The sequence below is a fragment of the Akebia trifoliata genome, chromosome 4 (genome assembly GCF_017979445.1).
Source record: "Akebia trifoliata isolate Shusen 1 chromosome 4, ASM1797944v1, whole genome shotgun sequence".
NCBI lineage: Eukaryota > Viridiplantae > Streptophyta > Magnoliopsida > Ranunculales > Lardizabalaceae > Akebia > Akebia trifoliata.
Window position 1 is genome coordinate 43218755 of NC_141378.1, and position 26015 is coordinate 43244769.

General features: G+C 35.2%; 2 protein-coding genes across 15 annotated transcripts; one reads left to right on the plus strand and one right to left on the minus strand.

The window, feature by feature from the left end:
• The first annotated feature begins 296 nt into the window (after positions 1-296).
• On the plus strand, positions 297-3832 carry LOC147405118 (pyrophosphate-energized vacuolar membrane proton pump 1-like). 3 transcript variants are annotated; one of them, XM_086441281.1, is made up of 5 exons: positions 297-733; positions 1637-1691; positions 2753-3132; positions 3244-3330; positions 3420-3832. In XM_086441281.1, the coding sequence occupies exons 3-5, from the start codon at positions 2798-2800 to the stop codon at positions 3754-3756; spliced, it is 759 nt and encodes a 252-aa protein (XP_086297407.1). In that variant the 5' UTR covers positions 297-733; positions 1637-1691; positions 2753-2797; the 3' UTR covers positions 3757-3832. The 3 variants fall into 3 exon arrangements, with proteins under 3 accessions (XP_086297407.1, XP_086297408.1, XP_086297409.1); XM_086441282.1 differs by having other exon boundaries at positions 1652-1691; XM_086441283.1 differs by lacking the exon at positions 1637-1691.
• A 1925-nt stretch (positions 3833-5757) lies between these two features.
• On the minus strand, positions 5758-26015 carry LOC147405119 (Galactose mutarotase-like superfamily protein). 12 transcript variants are annotated; one of them, XR_015178072.1, is made up of 12 exons: positions 25858-26015; positions 25547-25660; positions 18113-18226; positions 17463-17514; positions 16382-16519; positions 16185-16283; positions 15979-16076; positions 14526-14633; positions 14339-14420; positions 13291-13424; positions 12299-12777; positions 5758-5911 (listed from the first exon to the last, which is right to left on the minus strand). XR_015178072.1 is itself a non-coding variant. In XM_086441275.1 (11 exons), exons 1-10 carry the CDS (start codon positions 25932-25934, stop codon positions 13311-13313), a joined length of 996 nt encoding a protein of 331 aa, XP_086297401.1. In that variant the 5' UTR covers positions 25935-26015; the 3' UTR covers positions 5758-5911; positions 13291-13310. The 12 variants fall into 12 exon arrangements, 10 of the variants coding, with proteins under 10 accessions (XP_086297401.1, XP_086297406.1, XP_086297400.1 ...); XR_015178073.1 differs by lacking the exon at positions 5758-5911 and adding an exon at positions 9339-9649; XM_086441275.1 differs by lacking the exon at positions 12299-12777.

A 26015-nucleotide genomic window follows, 5' to 3' on the forward strand; every position in this document is an offset into this window, starting at 1 on the left:
TATAACTAGTAGGTGAAGGAGGGTTCAGAACACAAGTCACGGTATCAACCCTCACATGCTTTAACCAACACTAAATTCAAGTTAAATCATGGTTTTAAAACTCGATTTCACATCTCGTTTCGTCCAACCCCAATACTGAGTCGTCTCGAACAAGTTTTCCAATACGTTTGAAATGTCTCATTCAAAAAATCAAAAAATTGTATGTGAAGTATTAAATCTCGATCAAAAAAGGGACTTGTGAGTTGGTCTAATTCAACTCCGATGCCGAGTTAACTTGGGCGATACGTCTTACGCTGTGTTTGGATTGAGGGAAGGGGAGGGAAGGGAAGAGAAAATTTGCAGTTTTCTCTTCCTTTCTCCTGTTTGGATTGTTAAGTTAGGAGGGAAGAGAAGAAAAATGGAGGGAAGGGAAGGGAAAAATTGTCAGATTTTGTTCCCCCCGAAATCGGAGTGACGAAGAGGGAAGGGAAGAGAACAAAATTTCGTTTCCAAAATTGTCCTCAACATTTTCTTAATTTCCAAAGAAACATGATATTGGCATCCCAAATTTTACTAGTTACACCCTAAATTATAAAACACAATAAAACCCTAGAGAATGGACGAAGAAGACGAAGAAGACGAAGAAGAAATCTAGAGAAGACGAAGAAGAAACCCTAGAGAAGGGACGAAGCCGACGACCTCGACTAGGAGACGAACTTGACTAGAAACGACCACGACTAGGAGACGAACTAAAGTATTCTCTCTCTCTTCCTCATTATTCTGATTTTTTCCGAAATACCAATGGTATTATTAGCAAATATTCTGATTTTTTTTCTCTCTCCCCATTTTGATGGTTTGGCTTTGCTGCATTTGCTCTTGAAAATTTTGAAATTTAGTCATTTTATTTAGATTTGTGTGTTTTTGTAGATTTTAGAGGTTTATAAAGTGTTTGGTGGTTGGAAATTTGTAGTTGAGAGTTTAGAGATTTGGGTTTTTCTTAATAAAATAGATTGTTGATTTGGTATCAAAGATTTGGAATTTGTTTAATAAAATAGATTGCTGATTTGAGAATTTGTAGTTTAGATATTTGGGTTTTACTTAATAAAATAAATTACTGATTTGGTATCAGATATTTGGGTTTTGCTTAATAAAATAGAATGCTGATTTGGTATAGCAAAATACATGATGAGCTACATCCAAGACAACTTGAATTGGGGTCTTAGATTTTCTATTCCAAATGTTTCAATGGCAGCAGCACGTTCTTCATCATGTCTTTCTACTCCCTCCTCACACATGAATTTGCCAATGTAAGCTGTCAGATTCTCCATTATAACATTAATACTTGAAATAAGATTTGGGACTTAAGAGTCATTTTGCAGGATATGGTTCCAAATTACTGAGAGAATTGAAGTTTGTTTGTAGTAATGTTTACTTGTTTTAATCATAGAAAGATCAAATGGTAACCAAACTTGTAAGTCTGACATTTAAAATTATGTTAGAACGACTCAGCACATTTTTCTTCAAAAAAAGTTTAATTTCTCAAGGTGTGGGGGAAGGGTGTTCTTTATTGATTAAGTATCTTTCAATTTAAAGCATCAAAAACTTTATAAAAAAATTGATCCAAGTACATGCTTTTAACCTGTTGTTTATGTCGTAGTGTTTCTATTTGCAGTGTTCCCAAAAATGGATTGTCCAATGATGTATCCAGTCCTGTGAGCATTCTAACTCTTTCTTTGTTTCTATGTTCATTGATATTTTTTATTATAAAACAATGATTGGGAGTTTTTTTTTTTTTTTTTCTATTTGATGAATGTCCCTCTCCTTGAATATTGGTCCAACTTAACAAATGTATTGAAGGGATTGAATGATTGGTAGGTCTTGCGTACTGTTAGAATTTCCATATTTAGAAAAATATGTGAATTACATCTGATAAGGGAAAGAATTAAATTGTGGGTGATCCCAAACAGTTTATCCAAAACAGTTCTTTAAAACAATATATTAGAAGATAGGCAGGGTACTACTAGTTACTCTTTGTTTTGACCAAACAAATGGCGATAAAGGTTTAATAATGGTGATGATGATCTCTTTATATGGATCAAATCAGCTTACGTCAATATAAGGGCAATCGCAATTCACAACTCTCATTCGATCATTTCTGTTGCCTAAATTAAGATTCATACTGGTGGTATCAGTTCCAAACTAACAGTCTACCATAATTTTAATTATTGTTTGCTTTACATGGGCTAGATAGAGTTTTGGAGCTTAAACTAGTGCACACAACACTGAGGCAGCCTGTTTTATTCTATCTTATCTGCCCCAAATGAATAAAATGGCATGTTAATAAATCCATATAAGCTTTGTTAAATTCATGGGCTTTGATGGTGTTTTTATACTTGGTTGGCAAAGGGGCATGATGCTGCTACTGTTTTAAAGAAGCTTGCCTCAAGGTTGTAGTCTTTGAAAAATGTGGATGGTTCACACTTTTATGCATTATGAATGCTTTGTATCAGAGGCATGCAACTTACATGCATATGTTGTTGGTGGTAGGTTGTAGTAGTTTAAAAAAAGTTTAATTTATTTCAACTTTTGTATCCCCACCACACAAATACACATATATCAACGTATGGTGCACACCACTTACACGGGGCATTAGAAATGGTATAGAAGGTGTTACGCATCCCCCTTGGTTAAAGCCTCACACACAGACACATAAGGTGTTACGCATCCCCAGGGTTTATTATGGCCTAATTATATCTTTGCTTTCTTCTTAAAGGTGATCGCTGACAATGTTGGTGATAATGTTGGGGATATTGCTGGGATGAGATCTGATCTTTTTGGCTCTTATGCTGAGTCCTCATGTGCTGCTCTTGTTGTTGCCTCCATCTCCTCATTTGGGATCAACCTTGAGTTCACTGCAATGTGTTATCCCTTGCTCATCAGCTCCATGGGCATCCTTGTTTGCTTAATCACCACTCTATTTGCAACTGATTTCTTTGAAATCAAGGTTGTCAAGGAAATTGAGCCTGCCTTGAAGAAGCAACTCATTATCTCCACTGCTCTTATGACTGTTGGAATTGCTCTTGTTAGTTGGGTTGCCCTCCCACCGTCCTTCACAATCTTCAATTTTGGAGTCCAGAAGGTTGTGAAGAACTGGTATGCTCCATAACTGTTCTTCATGCTTTTCAAGATATTTGCAATTTTTTTTTACATATATTTTGGTTGTTTCAAAATAATAAAATATGTTGACAGAGACTCCAATTGCAGGGAACTGTTCTTCTGTGTTGCCATTGGCCTATGGGCTGGACTGGTTATTGGATTTGTAACCAAGTGTTACACTAGCAATGCATACAGGTAACTAATCTTAGTAAACCTTCCGTTCCTCTTCAATTCTGTCGCATAATAATTTTTATCTTAACAAAAATTTGTCTTTCATTTTACAGCCCTGTACAAGATGTTGCTGATTCATGCAGAACTGGAGCTGCTACCAACGTTATCTTTGGTCTTGCTTTGGGATACAAATCCGTGATTATTCCGATTTTTGTCAGTTTCAGCTTGGCTGCTATGTACGGCATTGCCGTAGCTGCTCTTGGAATGCTGAGCACCATTGCTACCGGATTGGCCATTGATGCTTATGGACCCATTAGTGACATTGATGTTTTGAGTTTTTCATTAGGATTTTGGTGGCAGATTTGGATTTCGATTTTGATAGATTTGGGTGGCAGATTTGGATTTGGATTTTGGCAGATTTGGAAGTGGTGTGTAATAAGTAAAAATTAGGAGGTCAGTAGTGCTAAAGTAATATATATAAGAAAACTGCATCTGTCGATAGTCAATACTGAAAAATCTTTATTTATTTGTAGACATTGAATTTCAGTATTTTTCAGACATTGGATTGCATTTTGATAATGGGTTTGAAATAATTCTTTATTACCTATTCAAGTGCCCATTATGTAAAATGCTGAAATCCAGCTAGAAATTGCTCATCAGGTACTTTTTGTCCACACCACTTCTGAAGTGGCATAGGATTTTCTTGGAGCGGAGTAGTATTTGACTAGCTCGAGAACTTCAGCCTTATTATCACATGTTGTGTGATAGCTTATTGGTTGTGTGGTCCGAAGCCAAATCGTTGATTCTAGAGAGGAAGTTTATATGTGCTTTCATTGTCTCTTATAAAGTTGTAGGCAATGCTTTCACGCTAAGATGCACGAAATGAGGTACAATCTTAGACAATGCTTTCACGCTAAGATGCACGAAATGAGGTACAATCTTGAGGTCACTGTAGCTCACGACTCAATTAATAACGAACCCAACCATGAAAACATAGAAATGGTTTGATCATGTACAATGAAAACCAATAATAATTCCCATCAAAAAGAATGTATAAATTGAAGGCTCTAAAAGAAACGATAATGCTTGGACAAGCATGCTATGCACGGCAAGGGTGCCATCAAGGTGAGTCAAATCGAACGGTACTTTATTAGATAAACGGTCCAGATTTTCCACATCAACCATCCATGTGAAAATAAAAATCCATCTTCACAAATTTTCTTATTTTTATGCTCATTTCCCTTTCAAATATAAAGCAATAAAGTTGATTAGATAGCTTGCGAGACAATAAATCCTATCTCATTCAATTTAAAATACATTTTTATCTTTGAGTTGGGAAAAAATTTGAAGTTTTCCTCTAAAAAATCTTAAGGTTTCAACTTTCTTCTTTATTGAAACCTTCTTTTGATATTTTGGACTATGAAGGGTATAATAGTCATTTGACAAGAATAATTTCTTTTCTCTTCTCTTATGAATCCTATCCAAACAAAAGAAACTTAATTTTTTCTCTTCTCTTCCCTTTCAATCCAAACAGGATGAAGAGAAACTAGCCTTCCCTTCCCTTCCCTTCCCTTTATGAGTTTCCCTTCCCTTCCCTCCCCTTCCCTCAATCCAAACACAGCCTTAGTCTCGGACAAGTTTTAAAACCATGAGTTAAATTCACAAGCTTCGACGAGTTGGCACCTTCATACTAATTTCCCTATGCCACTAAACCCATTTTCCATAAAATTGCTCACTTCATTCCTCCTACAGGTAGTTGCTTTTAATTCAGTTAAAACTTGTAGGCCACAAAAACAGGTATTTTGAACAACAACAACAACAAAAACCTTATCACAAAGATTAGCTTCAGTTAAATAAATCTTGTCCCTCCATTTCACTCTATTCAAAGCCAATCTTATGTTATTGAGAGTGAGTTTGTATCTGCTTTCACCATCACCATCCATATTTTTTTGGGTCTTCCTCTCGCTCTTTTTTGACATTCAACTTGAATATTTCTTTTAACTAGAAGGAATTTTGAACGAGAAATGTAATAAATTTAAGTGTAATGATTTTGTGACTCAACCTAACAAGGTGACTCAAAAACTCAACTGACGTCTACCCTGCAAGAACAGTAGATTTTTCCCCTTGGGATACACAACTGCACATCCCCATAAAACATGTGCAGTTGAGTATCCCGAAGGAAAAAATCTACGGTTCTTGCACCTGCCACGTCAATGAGTTTTTGAGTTACCTTTTCTGGTTGACTTACAAAATCAGCACTCCAAATTTTCTCAAAATGTAGTCTTTAGACTTGAGACCACTTCTAAACCACTGCGAATTTATTTGAGATTCCTAACTTCACAAAAATAACTCACCACTAGTAACAATAAAAGAGAAATAAATTTTTTGAGATATCGTATCTCTTTCATCTTGGAACATCTATAAGCAAGAAATCAAAACAGTACATGGTAATAAATAAAATGAAATTTATGATAAAAAAGAAAATATTTTATTCTTAGACAACAGACCAACCAACTCAAATTGACTCGATGAGCGCTCATGTGTGTTTTTATAAGTGATTCAACTGGTGCTGCAGATTTCAGGCCCTAAGGTTGGATCCTACACACTGCCATAAAAGCCAAGCTCAAAATACCCAAGAGTCACGGAACCAAATGTGGATAAGATAAAATATGTTCACGGAATTTGTTATCAAAGATTCAATCGATTTCTTTGCAACTGATGCAGTTTTCGCAAATTTATGGATGTTTACAAATTGGCTCAACATGTGAAGACCTGTGCGGTCCGTTTCACTCCAGTCCGACTGCCCAATCCAATCCGGTTTTAGAACACTAGTCAGGATCTTTCTAACATTCCACATGAGGTTGTGTTGGTAATGAATGAAGATGACATTATAATGAAGGGAATGCAAAGCTATTGCAAAATGTCGAAGCTGAGGGGGACGAAAGCATTTTAGTCACTGATGCATAAGTAAAGCAGAGTCGACAAAACCATTAATGAGATCCGATTGAAATGGTTTTAGTTGGTTTTGGGTCTACCATCATGAACCAGATCATTTTTAGGATCCGGTTCTGGATAGCCGTCTTAAGGACCCACTAAGAATCGGATCTTCTCTAGGTACGTGACTAATAAATTTATTTTATTTATAATAAAATTAGTAATCTATTAAATATTGACCAAGATACCTCTTGAAGTAATTAGTTGAAGATGAGAACAGATAAGATAGATGGAGGAGAGAAGAGAAGAAGAGATTAGAGAAAGGAAAAAACATGAGATAAGGGTTAATCAGCCCCTCTCTCATTATTTATATTAAAACTTGTTAAAATATAAGATACTCCCCATTCTACTAAATTTTATAATAGAACCCCTCTAAGATAACTTAATACATTATTGAACTATTTCTACACTCCCCCTCAAATGGGGCATAGATATTAATCATGCCCAACTTGTCAAGAACTTCATCCAATATTTTCTTCGGAATCCCTTTAGTCAACACATCCACCAATTGATCCTCTAACTTCACATATAAGAGACATAATTTTATACTCCACTTTTACTCTAATAAAGTGTCTATCAATCTCAATATGTTTTGTATGGTCGTGTTGGATAGGGTTAAGGGCTATGTTGATGGCCGCTTTGTTATCACAGTAAAGTCTCACAGGTTCTACCTCCTTAACACCAAGTTCACCTAATAGGATTCGAAGCCAAATAATCTTTGCCATACCCCAAGCCATGGCCCGATATTCTGCCTTAGCATTGGACAAAGCAATCATAGTTTGTTTTTTGCTTCTCCAAGTAACTAGATTACCTCCAACAAATGTGCAATATCCTTAAGTAGATCAACGATCGTCTTTGACCCCAACCCAATCTACATCTATGAATGCTTTTATTCTGAAATGACAATGACTAGCATATAAAATTCCCTTTCCAGAGGCAGCCTTCAAGTACCTAAAGACTCTTTCTGATGCTTCAAGGTGAGGAGTCCTTGCTATAGCTAGTCAATTGCCAGTACAAGAGACGGCCTACCAGTCTTTGAAACTTCCCAATATCTATTAACAGTTCACCTTCTGTGTTATCAAGCCTCTGATTGAGTTCCATTGGAGTATCACCAAGTTTGGCACGAAGTTTCCCAATATCACGAAGTAATTCCAACACATACTTGTGTTGGGAAATAAAAATGCCTTTCTTCGACCGAGCCACTTAAATTCCTAGGAAATATTTTAGGTTTCCTAGGTCTTTAATCTCAAATTCCGTGGCCAAGAACTTCTTCAACCTCTGTATCTCATGAGGGCAATTTCCCGTCACCACGATATCATCAACATATACAATGAGAACTATGATAAGGTCATTCTCCTTTTTCACAAAAAGAGTGTGATCCACATGACTCTAAGTGTACTCTACTTGCTTTAAAACTTTATCAAACCTATTGAACCCAAGCCTGGGGAGACTTTTTCAACCCATAAATTGATTTTTTCAATCTACACACTATTTCTTCACTTTTTGGAGTCTAAAACCCTGGAAGAGGATGCAGGTCTACTTATTCTAGTTCTCCATTTAAGAAGGCGTTTTTTTCATCTAGCTGATGTAAAGGAAAACATAAATTTGCAACTAGGGATAACAACACCCTAATAGTATTCATCTTGACTATCGGAGCAAATGTTTCTGTGTAATCAATCTCCTGAATTTGAGCATACCCTTTTGCTACAAGTCGTGCCTTATACCTTTTCACTGTGCCATCAGCTCTATGTTTTATAGTAAACACCCACTTACAGCCCACTTGTTCTTTTCCTTATACCAAAGCTATCATCTCTCGTGTATTATTCTTTAATAGAGCATCCATGTCTTCTTGGATTACCTTCTTCCATTCAAAAGTTTTAAAGACTTTTGCAATACTGTTAGGAATGGGAATAGAATACATGGACGAAACAAATGCGTGATATGCAGGGGATAGTGAAGAATAAGATATGTGGTTAGAAATTGGGTGCACACTGCAGGAATGAGTTCCCTTCCGTAAGGCAATAGGTATATCAAGATTAGAAGGATTAATAGGAACAACAGAAGAAGTATTACCTGGTGTCGGAGAATCCAACTGGTTGGTGTGATCAGCAAGAGTCTCTTGTTTGATGTCTTATAATGACAAGAATAAACTTTCAACTTTTTTTCTTTACCTATTGACTCCCCTGACATAGGCTATTTTCCCTTATTTACTGACTTCTCTAAAGTAGATTTTGACAATGAAGGGTTACATATATCACTCGGTAGAGGAGCTATGGCAATGAAGGTTATGGATTTGGATTCTGATACTGCCACGTTTCAATGCTTGTCTCCCCCTGAAGAGTAGCATTCCAATGAAAAAAGGGAGTAGACTCAAAGAATGAGACATCCCTGGAGACATCGTTTTCCAATGGATGGATCCAAGCACTTATATCCCTTCTGAGTTAACGAGTATCCCAAAAAGACACCTCAAATAACTTTAGCATCTAACTTAGTACGATTGGGACCTAGAATATGAATGAAGCACAAGCAACCAAAGACACATAGAGGCAAATGGAACGAAGAATAACCTGGAATTAACATTTGAAGAGGAGACTCAAAATTGATGACCCACGATGGCATACAATTTATAAGATAAGGAGCCGTAAGCAATCCATCACCCCAGAACGTTTTAGGGATAGACATAGACAACTGCAGCCCTCGAACAACTGCTAGAAGGTGATGATTCTTCCTCTCAACTACACCATTTTGTTGAAAGGTATAAACACAGGAACTCTGGTGAACAATCCCATACTCTACAAGATACTGTTTCAATTCTCCTTCAAAATATTCTTGAGCATTGCCCGATCTAAATATTTGTATAAACTTTTCAAACTGAGATTGAATCATCTTATGAAGCTGTATCTGTCGATGAACTCCATATCTGGTGTGAATCAAATAAGTCCAAGTGTATCTGCTGTAATCTTCTACAAAGGAAATAAAATATCTATATCCCCCGCCAGCTGTAGTAGGAGCTGGTCCCCATACATTAGAGCGCACAATTGTAAAAATAGAAATAGATCTTTTATTACTTGGATGAAAAGAAGTTCTACAATGCTTGGCCAACTAACAGACTTCACACTGAAGACTCAAGACAAACACTGATTTGAATAATGAAAGAAAAAAAAAATTTAAGACTGAAAGATAAATGGCCCAGGCGAGCATGTCATAAGAAAATGGACCGCTAAGACTGACCAAGACGACTACTCTAACTAACTGACTGAAGAGTTGTGGATGGTGCTGAAGACAAATCCAAAACATAGAGACCATTCACTTCTCAACCCCTACCAATTGTCCTCCTCGAAACCAAGTCCTGAAAAACACAATGATCAGGTAAGAATGTGATTGAACAATGCAAGGATTTTGTGAGACTACTCACAAAAAGAAGATTGATAGACATGTTAGGAACATGAAGAATAGATGATAAAGATAAGGAGTCATCAATTTGAATGCCCCTTTTACCAAAAACAACAGAGAGTGAATCATATGCTATTTTAGCCCTAACTTTGACCAGACAATAACTGATAAGAATAAAATAGGGAAGGCGTATCAGTCATGTGATCGGAAGCTCCTGAGTCAATAATCCAGGAGGGACGAGAGGAAATGAAACTAACAGTATTTGCAGAGGCATGCATACCTAACTAGGAAAAAGAGGAGGAACTGGAGGATTCTTCAAGCTTTATAAGAAGCTTGCTCAAACGCTCTATTTCTTCTTTGGCTAGTCATGAATGGCAACATGAGCATGAGACTTTTGTAATTGTGGTTTGCCCTTATTAAACTTTGTATGATACCAATCAAATCCCAACATGTCTCCCTAGTGTTCCTAGTTTTTCCACAATGGTCACACTTTTTCATCACCACCTTTCACACTTCGTTTGAATCCTCCCTTATTATTTTTATTAGACATGGAGGAGATGAATATTATGGGGGGTGGTTCAGAGAGGTTGCATCACAATCTGTCGGTTCTCCTCGCTTTGTACAAGAGAGTACACATCCTCAATATGTGGAATGGAGTCACGACCCAAAATCTGAACTCGAATAAGCTAATAAATTGGGTTGAGACCAGTCAAAAATTGGAAGACTCTGTTCTGGTTGGTCAATTTTTTGAACTCCTCGGCATCATCATCATTCTTCCAGTTAATCACCTGATAGTGATCTAACTCCTCCCATAATACTTGAAGATTGGAGTAATATGTTGCTAGGCTTGTCTCCCCCTGACAAAGATTAGTCACTTCTTGGTGAAGCTAAAACACACGAGCCACATTCTTCTTTTGAGAATAAGTCCTGGTAACCTTTTCCCAAATCTGATTTGTTGTATCTAGGAATAAATAATTCCTACTGAGTTGGGGTTGCATGGCATTCAATAACCACGACAGTACCGTCAGATTATCTTGTTCCCACCGATCCTACAAAGGATCAACCTCATTGGGCTTTGTAATACGACTTGTGAGGTACCATAATTTCCCTCTTCCGTCGATATACATCTTAACGGACTAAGACCACTCTAGGAAATTAGTACCATCCAATTTTATCGTCGTAGTTTGAGCTGCCGGGTCATAAGAGCACCCCAATTGGATCCACTAACATTGGAACTACTATCCACCGACATATTTGCTTTTTTAACTTGGTGGATATGATTCAGATCTAACAAAAATCGAAGAAAAGACAACAAAAAAAAAAAAAACACAATAGGCTAGGCAGTAAAATAATTAGAGTATTTTCTTCACCGAATTTTCAAATCGTCACCGAATCAAGTGAGACCACTTCCAATGTATAGAGAATTTTCATATTGACCAGATCCATCAAGCAAACCCTTGCGAAAAACCCCCACAAAATCAAATCAACAGAACTTCGAGAATTTGATTTTTTCGAATTTTTCTGAAAAACCTCCACAAACTCGATCAAGAACTCATCTAAAAATCTGGCAAAAAAATACCAAAAACCTCTATAAATCATGGCAATTCAAGCCGCCGATGTCAGTAGATGACGTCAACAACAGCTATTGTGTTCTTCGACGGAGACGTCAAAAAAAAAAAAAAATCGGATTCCTTCGCTCTGATACCAAGTTGTAGATTAGATTGAAGATGAGAAGAGATAAGATAGATGGAGGAAATAAGAGAAGAAGAGATTAGAGAAAGGAAAAATATGAGATTAGGGTTAATCAGCCCCTCCCTCATTATTTATATTAAAACTTGTTATAATTACAAGATAATCCCCATACTACTAAATATTAGAATAGAACCCCTCTAACATAACATAATACATTATTTAGCTATTTCTACATAATTGTACTTGACTAAAATTAATTCTAAAGAGCATGTGAAATCTTTCATTTTTTACTTCTCTCCATGTGAACATCCATTCATTTTCCACATTATCATTCAATTTCAACACCAAATAACTATTCCATATCGTAATTTTGTAAAATTTTAGAGGAATTACAAGTTAGATTATTATATACATAAATAATTGTCTATTCTATAGGATATTCATTTTTTTTTTCTCATTCAAAAAAACATTAGCTATCTTAATGGGTGCCCGATGGATATTGGGTATTTGTAGGATCGGTTCTAGTTCTAATGATCTCCTACCCGAAACCGAAATTGATAAGAACCGGAACTGAGGTTTTATTTTGGTTCTGGTTCTGGGTATATGTGGAACCGACCCAAAACTGACCCGTTGACACCCCTAGGTAGAAATGGAAAATTCAAGAACCTTATGTCACCAATTCAATGGCATCGCTCTTACTTGCTCTAACAAACCAACTTTTTAATAAAAGGCCCAAACCTTTTCAAGAAGACTCTTAAGCTTATATGCAACTTCCGATAATCCCATCACCAAACACCTTCATGTGCAATGTCATGATCCAAGGCTACTCGAAAAATGCGACAAACCCAAAAAAGCATTCCTTATGTATAATCATATTCTACATAATTCAGTACCAAATGATGCATACACCTACCCATTTTTTTAGCTTAAGGTCTGTGCTGATCTGTCAGCCTTGGAGCAAACCAACAAATCCATGCTCACATTGTGAAGACAAGCCTCTCGTGTTGCCTCGTAGACGGAATTCTGCAATGAGATACTGGGAAAAAAGCAGGTGTTTCTACACGGACAAACATGATAGCGGTTTTGCAATCCATGGGTGTGGAAGAGAAACTCTTTTTTTGTTTGATGATGTGTGGAAGGCAGGAATCAAGCTTGATCTGATCATTTTCATGGGCGTACTGACTGCATGTAGTTAAGCAGGACTGGTGGATGAGTGGAATTACATGTGTGAAAACATGGAGAGGATTTACAAGGTAACCCCATCAATAGAGGCATTGTGGGTGCATGGTTGACCTTATAGGCAAAGCTGGGTAGCTAAGTAAGAAGCAGAGTTGATTGAGACCATGCCATGAAACCAAACAATGCTATTTGGGGGGCATTTCTTGGTGCCTTCTGCATTCATTGAAACTGAGTTAGGAAAGAGAGTAGGAAAAATACAGATTGAAATGGACCAGGAACACAATTCGAGTCAACTTTTGGATTAGTTCATCAGCACAATGGACCCCAATTTGATTCATTAAGAATCTTCGAGTGTGAGGATTGCCACAATGCAACTACGCTCATCTCCAAGGCTTATTCTTTTGAGATTGTTGCGCGATAAGATTCGGTTCCACATTTTTAAAGACGGAAATTGCTCATATGGGGGTTATTGGTGAAGAGGGTGAAGAAGGATTCTCAGTACTTCCAACTGTCTCATCAATACAATAAGTGGTTGGATTACTTGAGATAAAACCAACAAATTAATCAGACATACATGAACACAGAACAACAGAATTCAAAACCTTGGATCTCCTACCTCTCCATTTCAAGCCAAAGAGTCATAATAGTAGAATCCCGTAAAGTTTCTGAAACGAACCAATGAAATAGAAAGGAGAGAATAATTTTACAAAGTCGGGAGAAGCATACCAGCTCTACTTCAGCCAACGCTAAAATGCTGCTCTGCTATCCATGATTGCTCGGGCTCTAGCTGGACTTCTCCAATCTGAGGTCGTACAATAAAAGCTATTAACTTCAGGGGAGAACTCAATAGACCAAACTTCCTGTATTAGAAGTGTTTATGTATGAGAGATCTAAGGTTTTCGTCATTTAGATCATAGTATCCCATAGACATACCCTGCTCTGCATCAGTTGATGCTGCTTTGGCAGGATTTAAAATGAGAGCTGTTATTGGCAGCCCAACTTTTACTTATTACACCCCAATTTCTTTAAATTATTAATTAAAGATTAAAACACACCATTCAAACATTACAAAAGTTTGGTTCAAGTCATTACTTCAACATTACAAAGCATTATAACACATTCAAACAACTTCAGCAGTTGTTTACAATTAGGATTAGGTTCATATAAAATCCTAAATCTAGCAAGTTAATAAAAATCTAAAAAAGGAGAGTTTCTATTGGCACCCCAACTTTTACTTACTCTCAACCATTGACCTAGTTTTTTTTGTTTTTTTTTAATTGGGGTGTAATAGGTAAAAGTTGGGGTGCCAATAAAAGCTATATTTAAAATTTATGTAACTGGGAAATTCCAAAATTTCTAACCCATAACTGGATTCTTTTCAGGATATTACGCTCTTTTTTCATGGGGTAAAGAGCATATATAAGTAGAAGAGGAAGCCAAGAAGATCATCCAAATTAAAGCAAAGAGAAAAACAAGGAAACATCCCTAACAAATACAGAGCAAAACACTAAACTCCTACAAATCCTTGCTACACACGGAGTCCCACCTAAACATAAATCCCCAATAAAGAAACCCCACTAAAGTTCAAAACATTACTCTTTTACCTAGGTTTTCATTTTTGCACTAAACTCAATAGTTAAGGCAGCCATGTAATTATTAATGCAGAGGGAAGCCATGTATGTGGTATGGCATCACAAGCACAAAGAATCTGTGCCCATTGCGAACAATAAATATTTAGCCAGTTAACTTAGGAATCGGATTAGGAAATCGGTACCTTTGCATTTTCAACGCAAACGAAATCTTTATAGCAGGCTTCCATAGTCATATATGGGTTCCACAAAACAGCATCTGACCAACTGCACAGGCAAGAAGGATATATGAAACCAAAAAAAAAATGCAAGAATATCAAGGAAAACCCACGTTAAACAAAGTACATCAAGTGTTGGGTTCAGCTCACGAACTTTGTATTCTTGATGGATATTATATCACCCAACCCATTGTCAAGGTACAGATCATTGGGGGCATCCAGATAAACACAATCGACAAAGCCAGGAAAAGTGACAATATCCCTGAATTCAAAGATCCCAATTAAAAGTTAGAACCCATAAGTCAGAAAAATCTATATGCTTTCAGTAAAAGATAAGTCGGAAAAATCTACATAGTTCTGAGAATTCATATATATATATATATATATATTTATATATATATTCATCTCCAACTTAATGCTTTCACAAGTTTTTTTGTTTATTCATCTGCCTGTTTGGGTTGGACTTCAAGCCTCTAAAAGTTGACTTCATTATTTTAGCCATGTTTCATTTCTTACTTGGGTAAAGCTGTTTTTGCATCAAATTCAAAAAAAATTCTGGGACGGGTATATCTTTATTTTTATAAATTATAATGAGATAGGGCAGAGTAGAAGTGATTCGACACCAAAATTTGGATTTCAAAAATGCCACCACCTTAACCTTTAAACAATATTTAACCAGGGTCATTTTGGTCAAAAACCAAGAAAATTACAATCTTAATTCCCTAAAATCACGTTGGATAGTTTTGAAAATTACAAAAATAACCTTTTTACTATATAATCTTCCAAATCATCCTTTAATTAATATTTTAAGTTAGAAATAATCAAAGTCATGTGCGTTTGCACATGACACCTTCTAATACATATATCTATATAATAAAACACAATTGTAGGACCCACAGTTACTATAGTTTTGTGGGGGATAAATTTTTCATCTAACTACAATTTTGTGAGTCTATCCTATTCATTTTATTACCTTTCCTTTTCACCCCTTTAACTTTATTGTCTTTTCTCTCCTCTCCCCTCCCTTTTTTCAATAATATCCCTCTAATTTTACTATCTTTCTTCTTTTACCCCCTTCTCAATAATACCCCTCTAACTTTACTATCTTTCCTCTTTAACCCTCTTTGTTGTCTTTCCTCTTCTCCTCATTTCTTAATAATACGTCTCCAACTTTATTATTTTTTATCTTTTACTCCCTTGACCTCAAAGATTTTTAAATAATATCCCTCCAACATTATTATTTTTCCACTTTTGCCCCCTTTACCCCAAAGAGGATGCCAGTGCCGTAGGCACGGGCGAACTCTAATATATATATCTTATGCATTTGATTTTTTTTGGGGAAATGTATAAGTCTTTTCCCAAATATTTGGGGTCAGTAGAAGAATCAAGGTTCAAGTTGGGAGGCGGTAAAAGTTTTTTACATTAGTTGTCAACCTGACGTAAACCCCTCACTTATCCAGTATTGGAACTGGCACTGTGCTTCACATGCAGACTTGTGTTGAATACACAGAATCTTTGACCAAAGGAAAGTACTCTGAAAAGTTGAATTACTTGTCATGTAAATTGTGTCCAATTCAGATAAGATCGACAAGGACGACAACACTGACCTGTCCTCTTTACCCTCCAATGGATTAGCAGGATCTGGGTCCTTGTTCAGTGTTTTGCAGCCTTTCAAACCTTTCACTGATGCTCCTGCAACAGAAGCCTGCACAATATAACAAATGAACAAACCTATTCTCCAGAAAACCAAATTTGAAAATACGACATCTCAAGTTGGTTATAAGGAAACAAGAAAAATTAGACTGATTCTTACACGAAAATAAGTATGCAATGCAGTGGTAAAAGAGAAGGGCTTTATGTCTTTATTGGTTATTGTTAATACTGTTGAAAGGCTCTTTGAATTCAATATAACCTGCAACCAGTTTAAAGAAGCAAAAGAATCAAGTTTGTTTTAATAAATAAAATAAAGCAACATTGTTGGGGTAATCTAGAAAGGAATAAAGAATTGACCTTGTATAGAGCCTGGAAGCCAAAGTCCCACATAGATCGGCTGTAAGGACCATCCTTCAGTTCTAGAGTTACAATAGGATTTCCTTCCACGTTTTCAGAATCAAAAATAGACCAGTTCATATTCCTCGCAAATCCATGCTACAAACAAATATGTATCTCCCAAGGAATCAAAAACTATGTTGGAAGGCGGAATAAAATGAGTTGAACTCCTCTCTTTGGATTTCCTTTTCTTTTAAAATTAACTTTTTCTCTTGTTAAAAATCAAAAAGTTTTGAGAACAAATGATTATAAGTCGCTTTCTAAAAGAAAAACTTCTGACATCATCAATTAATTGAGGAAGAGAAAAACTAGGATCATTAGGAAGACCAATTGGAAGGTCTACCAATATAAATGTGGTGCCCCAGATTTACTCATTGAGAATAATATCTTAAGCTAGAAATGATCCTGGTTTTAGCACCACTGCATGGAAACACCAATTGAGTTTTGGTGCAAAGAGATTAGTAGAAATTACGGGTAACAGAGAGTGTAAGGCTTAAAATGATTCAGCTCGGATCTATGTGTATCCATATTTAGATTATATGAATCAGAATCCGTATCTGAATTTGACTCGGATCCTACTAGATAAACCATATCCGAGTCATTTTGATTTCACTTACTATAGATCCAGATCCAACCTGGCCGAATTGCATGACCAGGGTTGGATAATTTCGGATAGTGTGACATTTTTGTTTCTATACTTGTTTGTTAATGCTATACTATTCTATTTTACCATTATAACCATTTTATCTTATAAGAATTTATGTTATATTAAAGAACTAGAAAAGGATATTTTGAGAAACCTAAAAAATATAATTTTCAAAGCAATATATAATTCGGACCTAGGCGGATACATGGATTGATCTGTACCTGACCCGAATCCAACTCAGATCATGGGACATTAAACCATATTCGACCTATTTTTTTATTCAGTTGTACTCCAAGGACCCAAACCTGCTAAATTCAGATTTTGGATCAATCAGATTTTGGATAAAATCCAACCCATTTATGCCCTAAGAGAGTGGAATGAGAAAAATGACTGTACCTGCTGCAATAAACCGGGTCCAAACTGTGGGAAACAATGCGGGAGTCCTCCACTAATTCCCATACGGGTATAAAGTTAGTACTGCAGGTTATCCTGAAGGCTTAACAAATAATAGGAATTTGAAACTGAAAACTTCAGAAACAATGAACTAGTAGGAGACTATGATCACATAAACATACAAAGAAATATAACTATGAGTCACGATCTAGAACAAAGTCCCGTTCCTATACCAACATACGGTGTCTACCTGGCATGTTTTAATTGGGGACTAAATACATCGGGCTGCGTGCAATTTAGAAAATGGCTTGGTTAGGAGCCCTATGTGTTTTAAACTTTAATCAAAACTTGCCACATAGGAACACCACTCTGGATCCTGATTCTATAAATATAGAAGCACAATTCAGAAACCTTCATGGTCCTTGACTAGCACATACAAGGTCAGACTTTTTAGTGTCTACAACTCTTAAGAGTAAGTATTAAGGGACGAGTTCCACATGTAAACAGAACAACAAATGCTTGATACAGAACAATTGCTAACAGTGGAGGCCAACAATTATCGAGCACATGAGTGGAAAAATTACTTCAAAATCTCATTAAATAGATGAATATGGAAAACAAGTTGTAGTTATGAAAGTAGCAAAACAAATAACCTGATGGGTTTCTGCCCATTGAATACAGCATCTGGTCGAACAAAAAATAGGTCCTTGCCATTTGAAACTTTCCATGATGTGATACAGCCTCCAAATAGATAAATCTCCGCCTCACTGCAAACAAAAAGCCAGTCGACTTCAAGATCATACAACTCAAATTTTACTTTGTTCACTGTTACTCTGTTTTATTTTCAATGCATGAGGAAAACCAGCCCCAGTAATTGGGCTAGGGGTAGATTATAATACTTTTCCAATTGTATAAAGAAAAGAAACTCCTATTATCAGTTTCTTTCATTGGCATAAGTGATTAACTCTTTATGGTTAAACAACATCACAATAGTTCTGTGCATGGTTCAATGTTTTGTGCCATTTCAGGATGTTTCAGCAGGACATTTTGGTTTCAGTCAAGACCTCATAGAAATGGTGACTCCAAAACATTAAATGTTTTGGACTGTCTTAGAATGTTTCGGAATGTCTTGCAATATTTCATTCAAGACTTGGTTTTTCTCCTGACAGGAACATTGCATCAAAAAGATATTTTAAACCTTGGTTTTGTGTACTAATCAACCAATTGGTGGTGATAAAGGGACCACAATATTATCCCATTGCAACATAAATGAATGCCATGATTTTGATCTATGTAGGGTTCCAAAGCCCCTGGACCGGTAGACCAGTCTCACTTTGGTTCAATGTTGTGCATGTATGCTTGTAATGAATAATGTTTGGTACGAAGACTTGGCTGAGTTTTACATATGGACCATGTGAACCCCTAGGGGGTTGGCCTAGTGGCAAGCCGAGCCTTGATAAGCTTCTTGGGAAGAGTAGATCAAGTGATCGAAACCCCCACAAAGCAATAAAATCTTGGGGCCACCCTCCAGGGTCCGGTTGACCCTCAACTCAACTAGTTTCACATAGAACTTTTTTCCAAGGAGGCAGTGCATGTGATCGTGGGATTAGTCTCACCCGAAGGGTGAGGATACACTTTCCTACTATAATTGGGTGATAATCCAAGGAATGTGATGCGGATGTGGGAATCTTCATTAATATGCATGATGTGTCGTATGTGAGCATCAAAGAATGATTGTGTAGTACATTACTAGGATGATTTTATACTTCAGTCCTCAACTAGTTATTTTGTACAATCCCCAGATTGGCTTTGAGAAGAAGAAGTTGTTATTGTTTGAGCATAACAATATTGGTGTTTTAGTATCGAATCTTTTGAAAATAACTCTACTGTTTGGTGTTCCGTTAGTAAAGGGATTGTTTGTTCACAAACCTTTATTGTGTAATCGGTCTTTGTAATGAAACTTCCTTTCTTATATATATTTTTTATAGGTACCATGGGTATATTCCAATTGTGTAAACTAGATTCTATGTCAACGATGGAGTTTTCTTCCATATTTAAGACATCTGGATTTTCTGGATCTGAACTATGTCTTCCACAAACAAATTTGATTAAAGAATTCATTTTAAGCTATTTACTAGAAATCCTTCCGGACTGTCAACGATTTATTCTTGAAATTCAGCCTTTCTAGCTATGAAGGGATACACGACTTTGAGTCGGGCGAAGGCTCTAGAAGAGAGTTTAAAAAGAGTTCTTTTACCAAACATGTTATGATTTAACAAGGCTCTGATACCATTCTACTCAGGTTCTTAAATGTTTAGAATCTAAATCCTACTCATTGGTCTTCTGGTAAAAACTTTATCCAAGGATTTCTTTCTTCAAATCTTAATTTAGAAACTAAATTAAACTCTTGTCTGGTTTCTACTAATAAATAATGATTTTCCCAATAGTCTTCGTCTCTAGGTCTATCTTGTCTTGAATATGAAAGTTCTTTAGAAATTAAATCTGCGAGATATACTCTAACCAGTTGATATCGTTCCTCAATATTGAAATTATAACGAGGCATGAAGACAGAATTTAAATACTTTTACAAGTAATCTTACAAACAGAACTTATTACAAATCACATAAAACACTTTTACAAAAACTTGAAAAGTTAAAAGAAATTATCTTAAAAGAAATTACCTAAATAGTTCTTTGGGTCCTTTGGAGGCTGGTTTTGATGGTATTGTGATGATTGGTTAAAGAAATAATGATCTGGTTGATATGAAAGGAAGGGTTTTGAAAGGTTTTAAGGGATTGGTTTTGAAAAAGGCTTTAGAAATTGCTATGAGAATGTCTGAGATAATTTTTCTCGATGCTTTCATTTTGAAGTTTCTGCTTGTATTTAAAGAATACGGATTTGAAATTGGAAATTTGAAATCCGAACAGTATATGGACAGCTGGTTGGTTCGAAAAGGATGGATGATCTAGACAACTGGTTGGAAAGAGAGTGAATGATTGAGGACATATGGTTTTGATAAAAAGATAAGGTTTTCTTTAAATAGATAAGGACAGGTGGCTTGGTTAAAAGGGGATGAATAAAGACTATTTAAAATTCTTTTAGTAGAGAGAGAGAAAGGATAAAGAAAAATCTTTAACAGCACATGGGGCGGCTGCCTTTGGGTGGTCTCCCACTAAAGATTCGTCTTTATCATAAGACTTGCAATTAACTAGTGCGTTACATAATGGACAACTATTTTAATGAGTTTATTGTTATAAAACCAAACCAGTTTATCTCCTCACTCCCAACAAAAACACAATAGTTTTATGAGTTTATTTTAGTAGACACAGATTCTGCTCTTATAACTCATGTTCCAGACAAAAATGACCCCAACAGAATTTCTAACTCCAAGTGTCAAATTTTAAAGGTCCTTACTCTCACTACTTGGGGACAAAACCCAAATACCATGATAAGGTTCTCCCAGACATTCAATCCTCAGTTTTACAACTATTGAGACTACCAAAAAGCTTGGTTTAATACTTTCATCTTCCAAAATGACCAGTATAACCATTCGTGATTCTTTTTGTTTAATGACCAAATAAAAGTACAGTTTCCAAATTAGTTTGCTGAATGGTGGAATCAGTATGGACCAATCCCGTCTATCTTACCAGCACCTGTCCATGAAGGCTTCCAATATTTCATCCAAAACTTTATTGCCCCAGATTCTCTCTCAAAAATTTCAAATTTGTTAATCTTTTTTGCTCAATTCTCCCTAGCATGGATTTCCTGTTGCAAATACTGTATAGGAACCATTTCACAGCTTCATCCCATTCCGTTTTTAGCAAGAAAGTTCAAGGTAAAATGGTGGGCAAACATACGATTTGAAAAGGCCACCAAAGCAGGTATTATGACATGGCTCCACAGCCACCCACAACGATCAAGAATCACCGCACCAAACTCTTCAGAATTTCCATTATCCAAGTCTCAGATCCAGTCCAGATTAGCAGGAGCAACAACCAAGGCAGAAATGCGCAAACACCTATTAGAAGCTCTATCTCAAGTTGATGAAGATGAAGAACCAAATAATCTCAAGGAATTCACTCCCCTCAATGAAGATGATTGTGAGGGGATACTTCCCCCTTGCCATTACCATAATGCTTAATCAAGTCAGGAAGAAAATCCAGTGTCCAGAAGATTATAATAATTAAAATAGTTGTCCATTATGTAACACACTAGTTAATTGCAAGTCTTATGATAAAGACGAATATTTAATGGGAGACCACCCAACGCCCATGTGCTGTTAAAGATTCTTCTTTATCCTTTCTTTCTCTACTAAAAGAATTCTAAATAGTCCTTATTCATCCCCTTTTAACCAAGCCACCTGTCCTTACCTGTTTACAGAAAACCTTATCTTCTTATCAAAACCATGTGTCCTCAATCATTCACTCTCTTTCCAGCCAGTTGTCTAGATCATTCATCTTTTTCGAACCAACCAGTTGTCCATATACTGTTCAGATTTCAAATTTTCAATTTCAAATCCGTAGTTTTTAAATACAAACAGAAACTTCAAAATGAAGGCATCGAGAAAAATTATCTCAGACATTCTCAGAACAATCTCTAAAGTCTTTCTCAAAACCAATCCCATAAACCTTTCAAAATCCTTCCTCTCATACCAATCAGATCATTCTTTCTTTAACCAATCATCACAATACCATCAAAACCAACCTCCAAAGAACCCAAAGAACTATTTAGGTAATTTCTTTTAAGATAATTTCTTTTAACTTTTCAAGTTTTTGTAAAAGCGTTTTATGTGATTTGTAATAAGTTTTGTTTGTAAGATTACTTATAAAAGTATTTAAATTCTGTCTTCATGCCCCGTTATAATTTCAATATTGAGGAATGCAATCATGAATCATGTTAATCGCAAATCCATAGATGTTCAATATCTGATTGGCTTTGGGAAAAAGATGTTATTCTTTGAGCATAAGATTTTACTAGACTGGTGGTGCCTAGAACTTAGTATTTGTTTGAAAGGTTACTGGGTAAGCTAAACTGTAAGGGATTAACTGGGATTGCTTTAGGAATTGGGGGCATCATGGCATAAGAGCTTTTGGACTTGGGTTTTGATGGGGAAGGATTATCTGTCATCTTTTTTACCCTGTAAAAATTCTTTGCTAAGAAAATCTGGGATAGAGTTAGCTTCTCCATTTATATATTCTATTTTGAAATCAAAAATTGATAAAATAGCTTGCCACCTGGCAAAAATATGTTTTGAAGCAATATTTTTGACATCCTTTTCTAAAACAAATTTTGCTGACTTACAATCTATTCTTAAAAGAAATTCTTGATTTAACAAATCTTCTTGGAATTTTGAAATACATAAAACTATTGATAAACTCTCCTTTTTTACTGTTGAATATTTTTGTTGTATTGGATTCCAAGCCCCAGAGGTGAACCTGATTAGTTGTTCTTGTTTATCTTTTTCTTGTCTTAGGATTCCTCCATATCCTAAGTCACTAACATCTGTTTTTACTATCTTTATTAATTTGGGATCTAGAATATTTAAGCAAGGAATTTCTAGTAGTCTTAATTTTAATTGTCTGACTGCTTCTGTATGAACTGTTGTCCATTCTGGAGTCTTTTTTCTTAATCTTTGGAATAAAGGTTTGGCTATAATATGAAGATTTTGGTAGAAATCTTTTATATAGTTTAGGTTGCCTAAAAACCTTTGTAATTGCTTTTTGTCTTTTATGTCATCAGGAAATTTGTTTGCGAATTGTAAGGATCTATCTATTAGAATTATTGTTCCATTTTCTATGTTGTGTCCTAAAAACCTTATTTGTGTTTGAAATAATACAATCTTTGGAGCTGAGACTACTAACCCATGGAACTTGATAGTATTAATAAGAATTTCTAAGTGTTTCCAATATTGTTCTATGGATTTGGAATATACTAGAACATCATCTATGTAGACTATTATAAATTTTGAAAATTAGTTGAAAATATCATTCATAATTCTTTGAAATTCACTTGAAGCATTTTTAAGACCAAATGGCATGACATTCCATTCATAATGTCTGAATGGTACTGTGAAGGTTGTTTTATATCTTTCTTTTTCTGCTACTTGTATTTGCCAAAATCCTGATTTCATGTCAAATTTTGAAAATATTGTTGCTTCGTACAATCTGTTTAATAGATCTTTTTTATTTGGGATTGGGTACTTTATCCATCTGAGAGCATCAGTTAGGGGTTTATAATTTATTACTAGTCTAGGAGCTCCTCTTTCTATTTCTGAATGTTTTTGTACATAGAATGTTGAACAACTCCAAGGAGAATTACTGGGTCTTATTAAATTTTTCTGTAATAAGTCTTGTATTTCTTTTTTACAGTATTCTAGAGTTTCTTTATTCATCTGAATTGGTCTGGCTTTGGTATTAATGGTTTTTTCATTAAAATCCGATTCATAAGGAAGGCTAATCTCATGTTTTTTTCTATGCCAAAAGGTATTGGGTAAATTGGAACAAATTTCCTTTTCCATTTTTTCTTTATACTCTTGGATCTTGATCTTGAGGTTTGGATCATTTAATCGTTCTTTAATCTTTAAAAAGTTTACTTCTTGTTTTAGGAATTTTACCTGTTTTCCCTTTCTGGTTATTAAGTTGACAATACTCTTGATGGCTTTATTTTTAATCACATCTAACTCTTTTTCCTGGTGTTCCTGTATGAATTTGAAATGTACCTCTTGTTCTAAAAGTCTACATTTAATGCCTGTATAATCTACTATGAAGGGTTTTATTAATGCTAAAAATGGTGTGCCTAAAATGACAAACTTTGTCAAGTTTTTTACTAAAATAAAATGAGTATTTATACATATTCCTTGGTTACAGACATGTACATTTGAAAGTTTGTATTTTATTTTTAAACTTGACCCATCTACTGTGGATATTCCTTTTGTAGTTTTTTCGAAGTATTTAGTTGGGATGATACCTTCTTGTATACAATTTAAGTCTGCTCCTAAATCAACTAAGGCTACAATTGTTATCATAAATTCTTTGTTAACTATTAATTGAATATTGATAAACCATTTTTGGTATTGAATCTTATTTATTATTTGTATATAATTCTCCTCTTCTTCTTCTTGTAGGATTTCCTTTTGTTTGTGCTTGTTGAAACTTAGTATATCAATTTGTTCTTGTTGCCCTTTACTTATTATGTTTGGCCTTTTAATTTCTTATTTTATCTGGTTTATTTCTATTTGTAAGTCTTGAATAGTTGTTTCTTTCTTATTTGTCTTATCAAACTTCTTGAATACTTCTTGTAAATTATACCCTAGAACGTCTTTAGCCATTGATTCTTCCTTTTTTATTGTATCTCTTAATTGTAAAAGGTATCCTTTTTGTAAGTCTGGGTTTTCTATTTTATCTATATAGTTGAATAATATTTTTTGCTCTTTTGTTAAAACATTTATCGATTTGCACCTACATGTGGTGTTACAAAATTGTAATGGCTTGTTAGTTTCTTTTTTGATTTGTGTATCATCACTTGAATTTGAACTTTGTACTGTTTCTAATCTATTTTCTGTCTCATCACTTGAGTAGTCTGAATTAATCATTAAGTTGGATAATTGTGTTCTTAGGTTTTCATCTATTTCTAATTCGGTTTCAAATCTCATTCAAGACTAAGATGACTCTCCTAAGTAATTCGGTATTGTTCACAAACGAGCGGGATATTAAATGTGAATCGCGCTTCACATTGTCTCGACTGAGATCCAATATGACTCGTCTGATACTTTGAAATTGTAGTCCTACTCAAAAAAACTTGGCCTGAGTCAAGTGGTTTTTGTACTTTTTTTATAAAAATAATTAATTTTTAATAATTTAAATATTTGTTATCTTAACAAAATATGATGTTGTGAGCAAACATTTTCTAATCCACCTTGTTTTATTTATAAAAAAAAATTTGAATATAAATTTAGGTTAATAAGTAATTGTAGACCAAGTTAAATGGTTATCTCATCCAAAACGAGACAAGATTTAAAACCATGTTAATCTAATAAGCCTAATTAACCAAATTTATAAAGCCAAATCGATTTAACTTCCAATACTTACCTTCCATCAGGAGAATTCAGCACGACCTTTGGTAATTTACCTAACCCTTCCGTAATTTTCACTCCCAAAGTCGCAATTTCAGATTTTAAGCTTGCAAACGACACAACAGTCGATCTGTACACAAATCAACAAGAATTTTCCAATTTTTTTTTTACACAAGAATCTCGTAAAAATTGATAAATTTTAAAGTGAAATCGAAAGAAGAAGAAAAAATTTACATTATTATAATTCTGAAAAATTAACTGAATCACACAACGAAAGTGGAATCGAAACTTATAGAAAGTGAATCGAATAGCAGAGCAGAGATTTACCGATTGCGTCGTTGAAGATCAGAGGAAGTTAGGGTTGGGGTTGGGAATGAAGACGACGCCATTGAAACCATCGCCATTTCTGGTTTGGAACACTTGATTGAGATTTGAGAAGCTCAAATTTGAATGGTTGGAGCGGTTTTAAATATCGTCGAAGACCA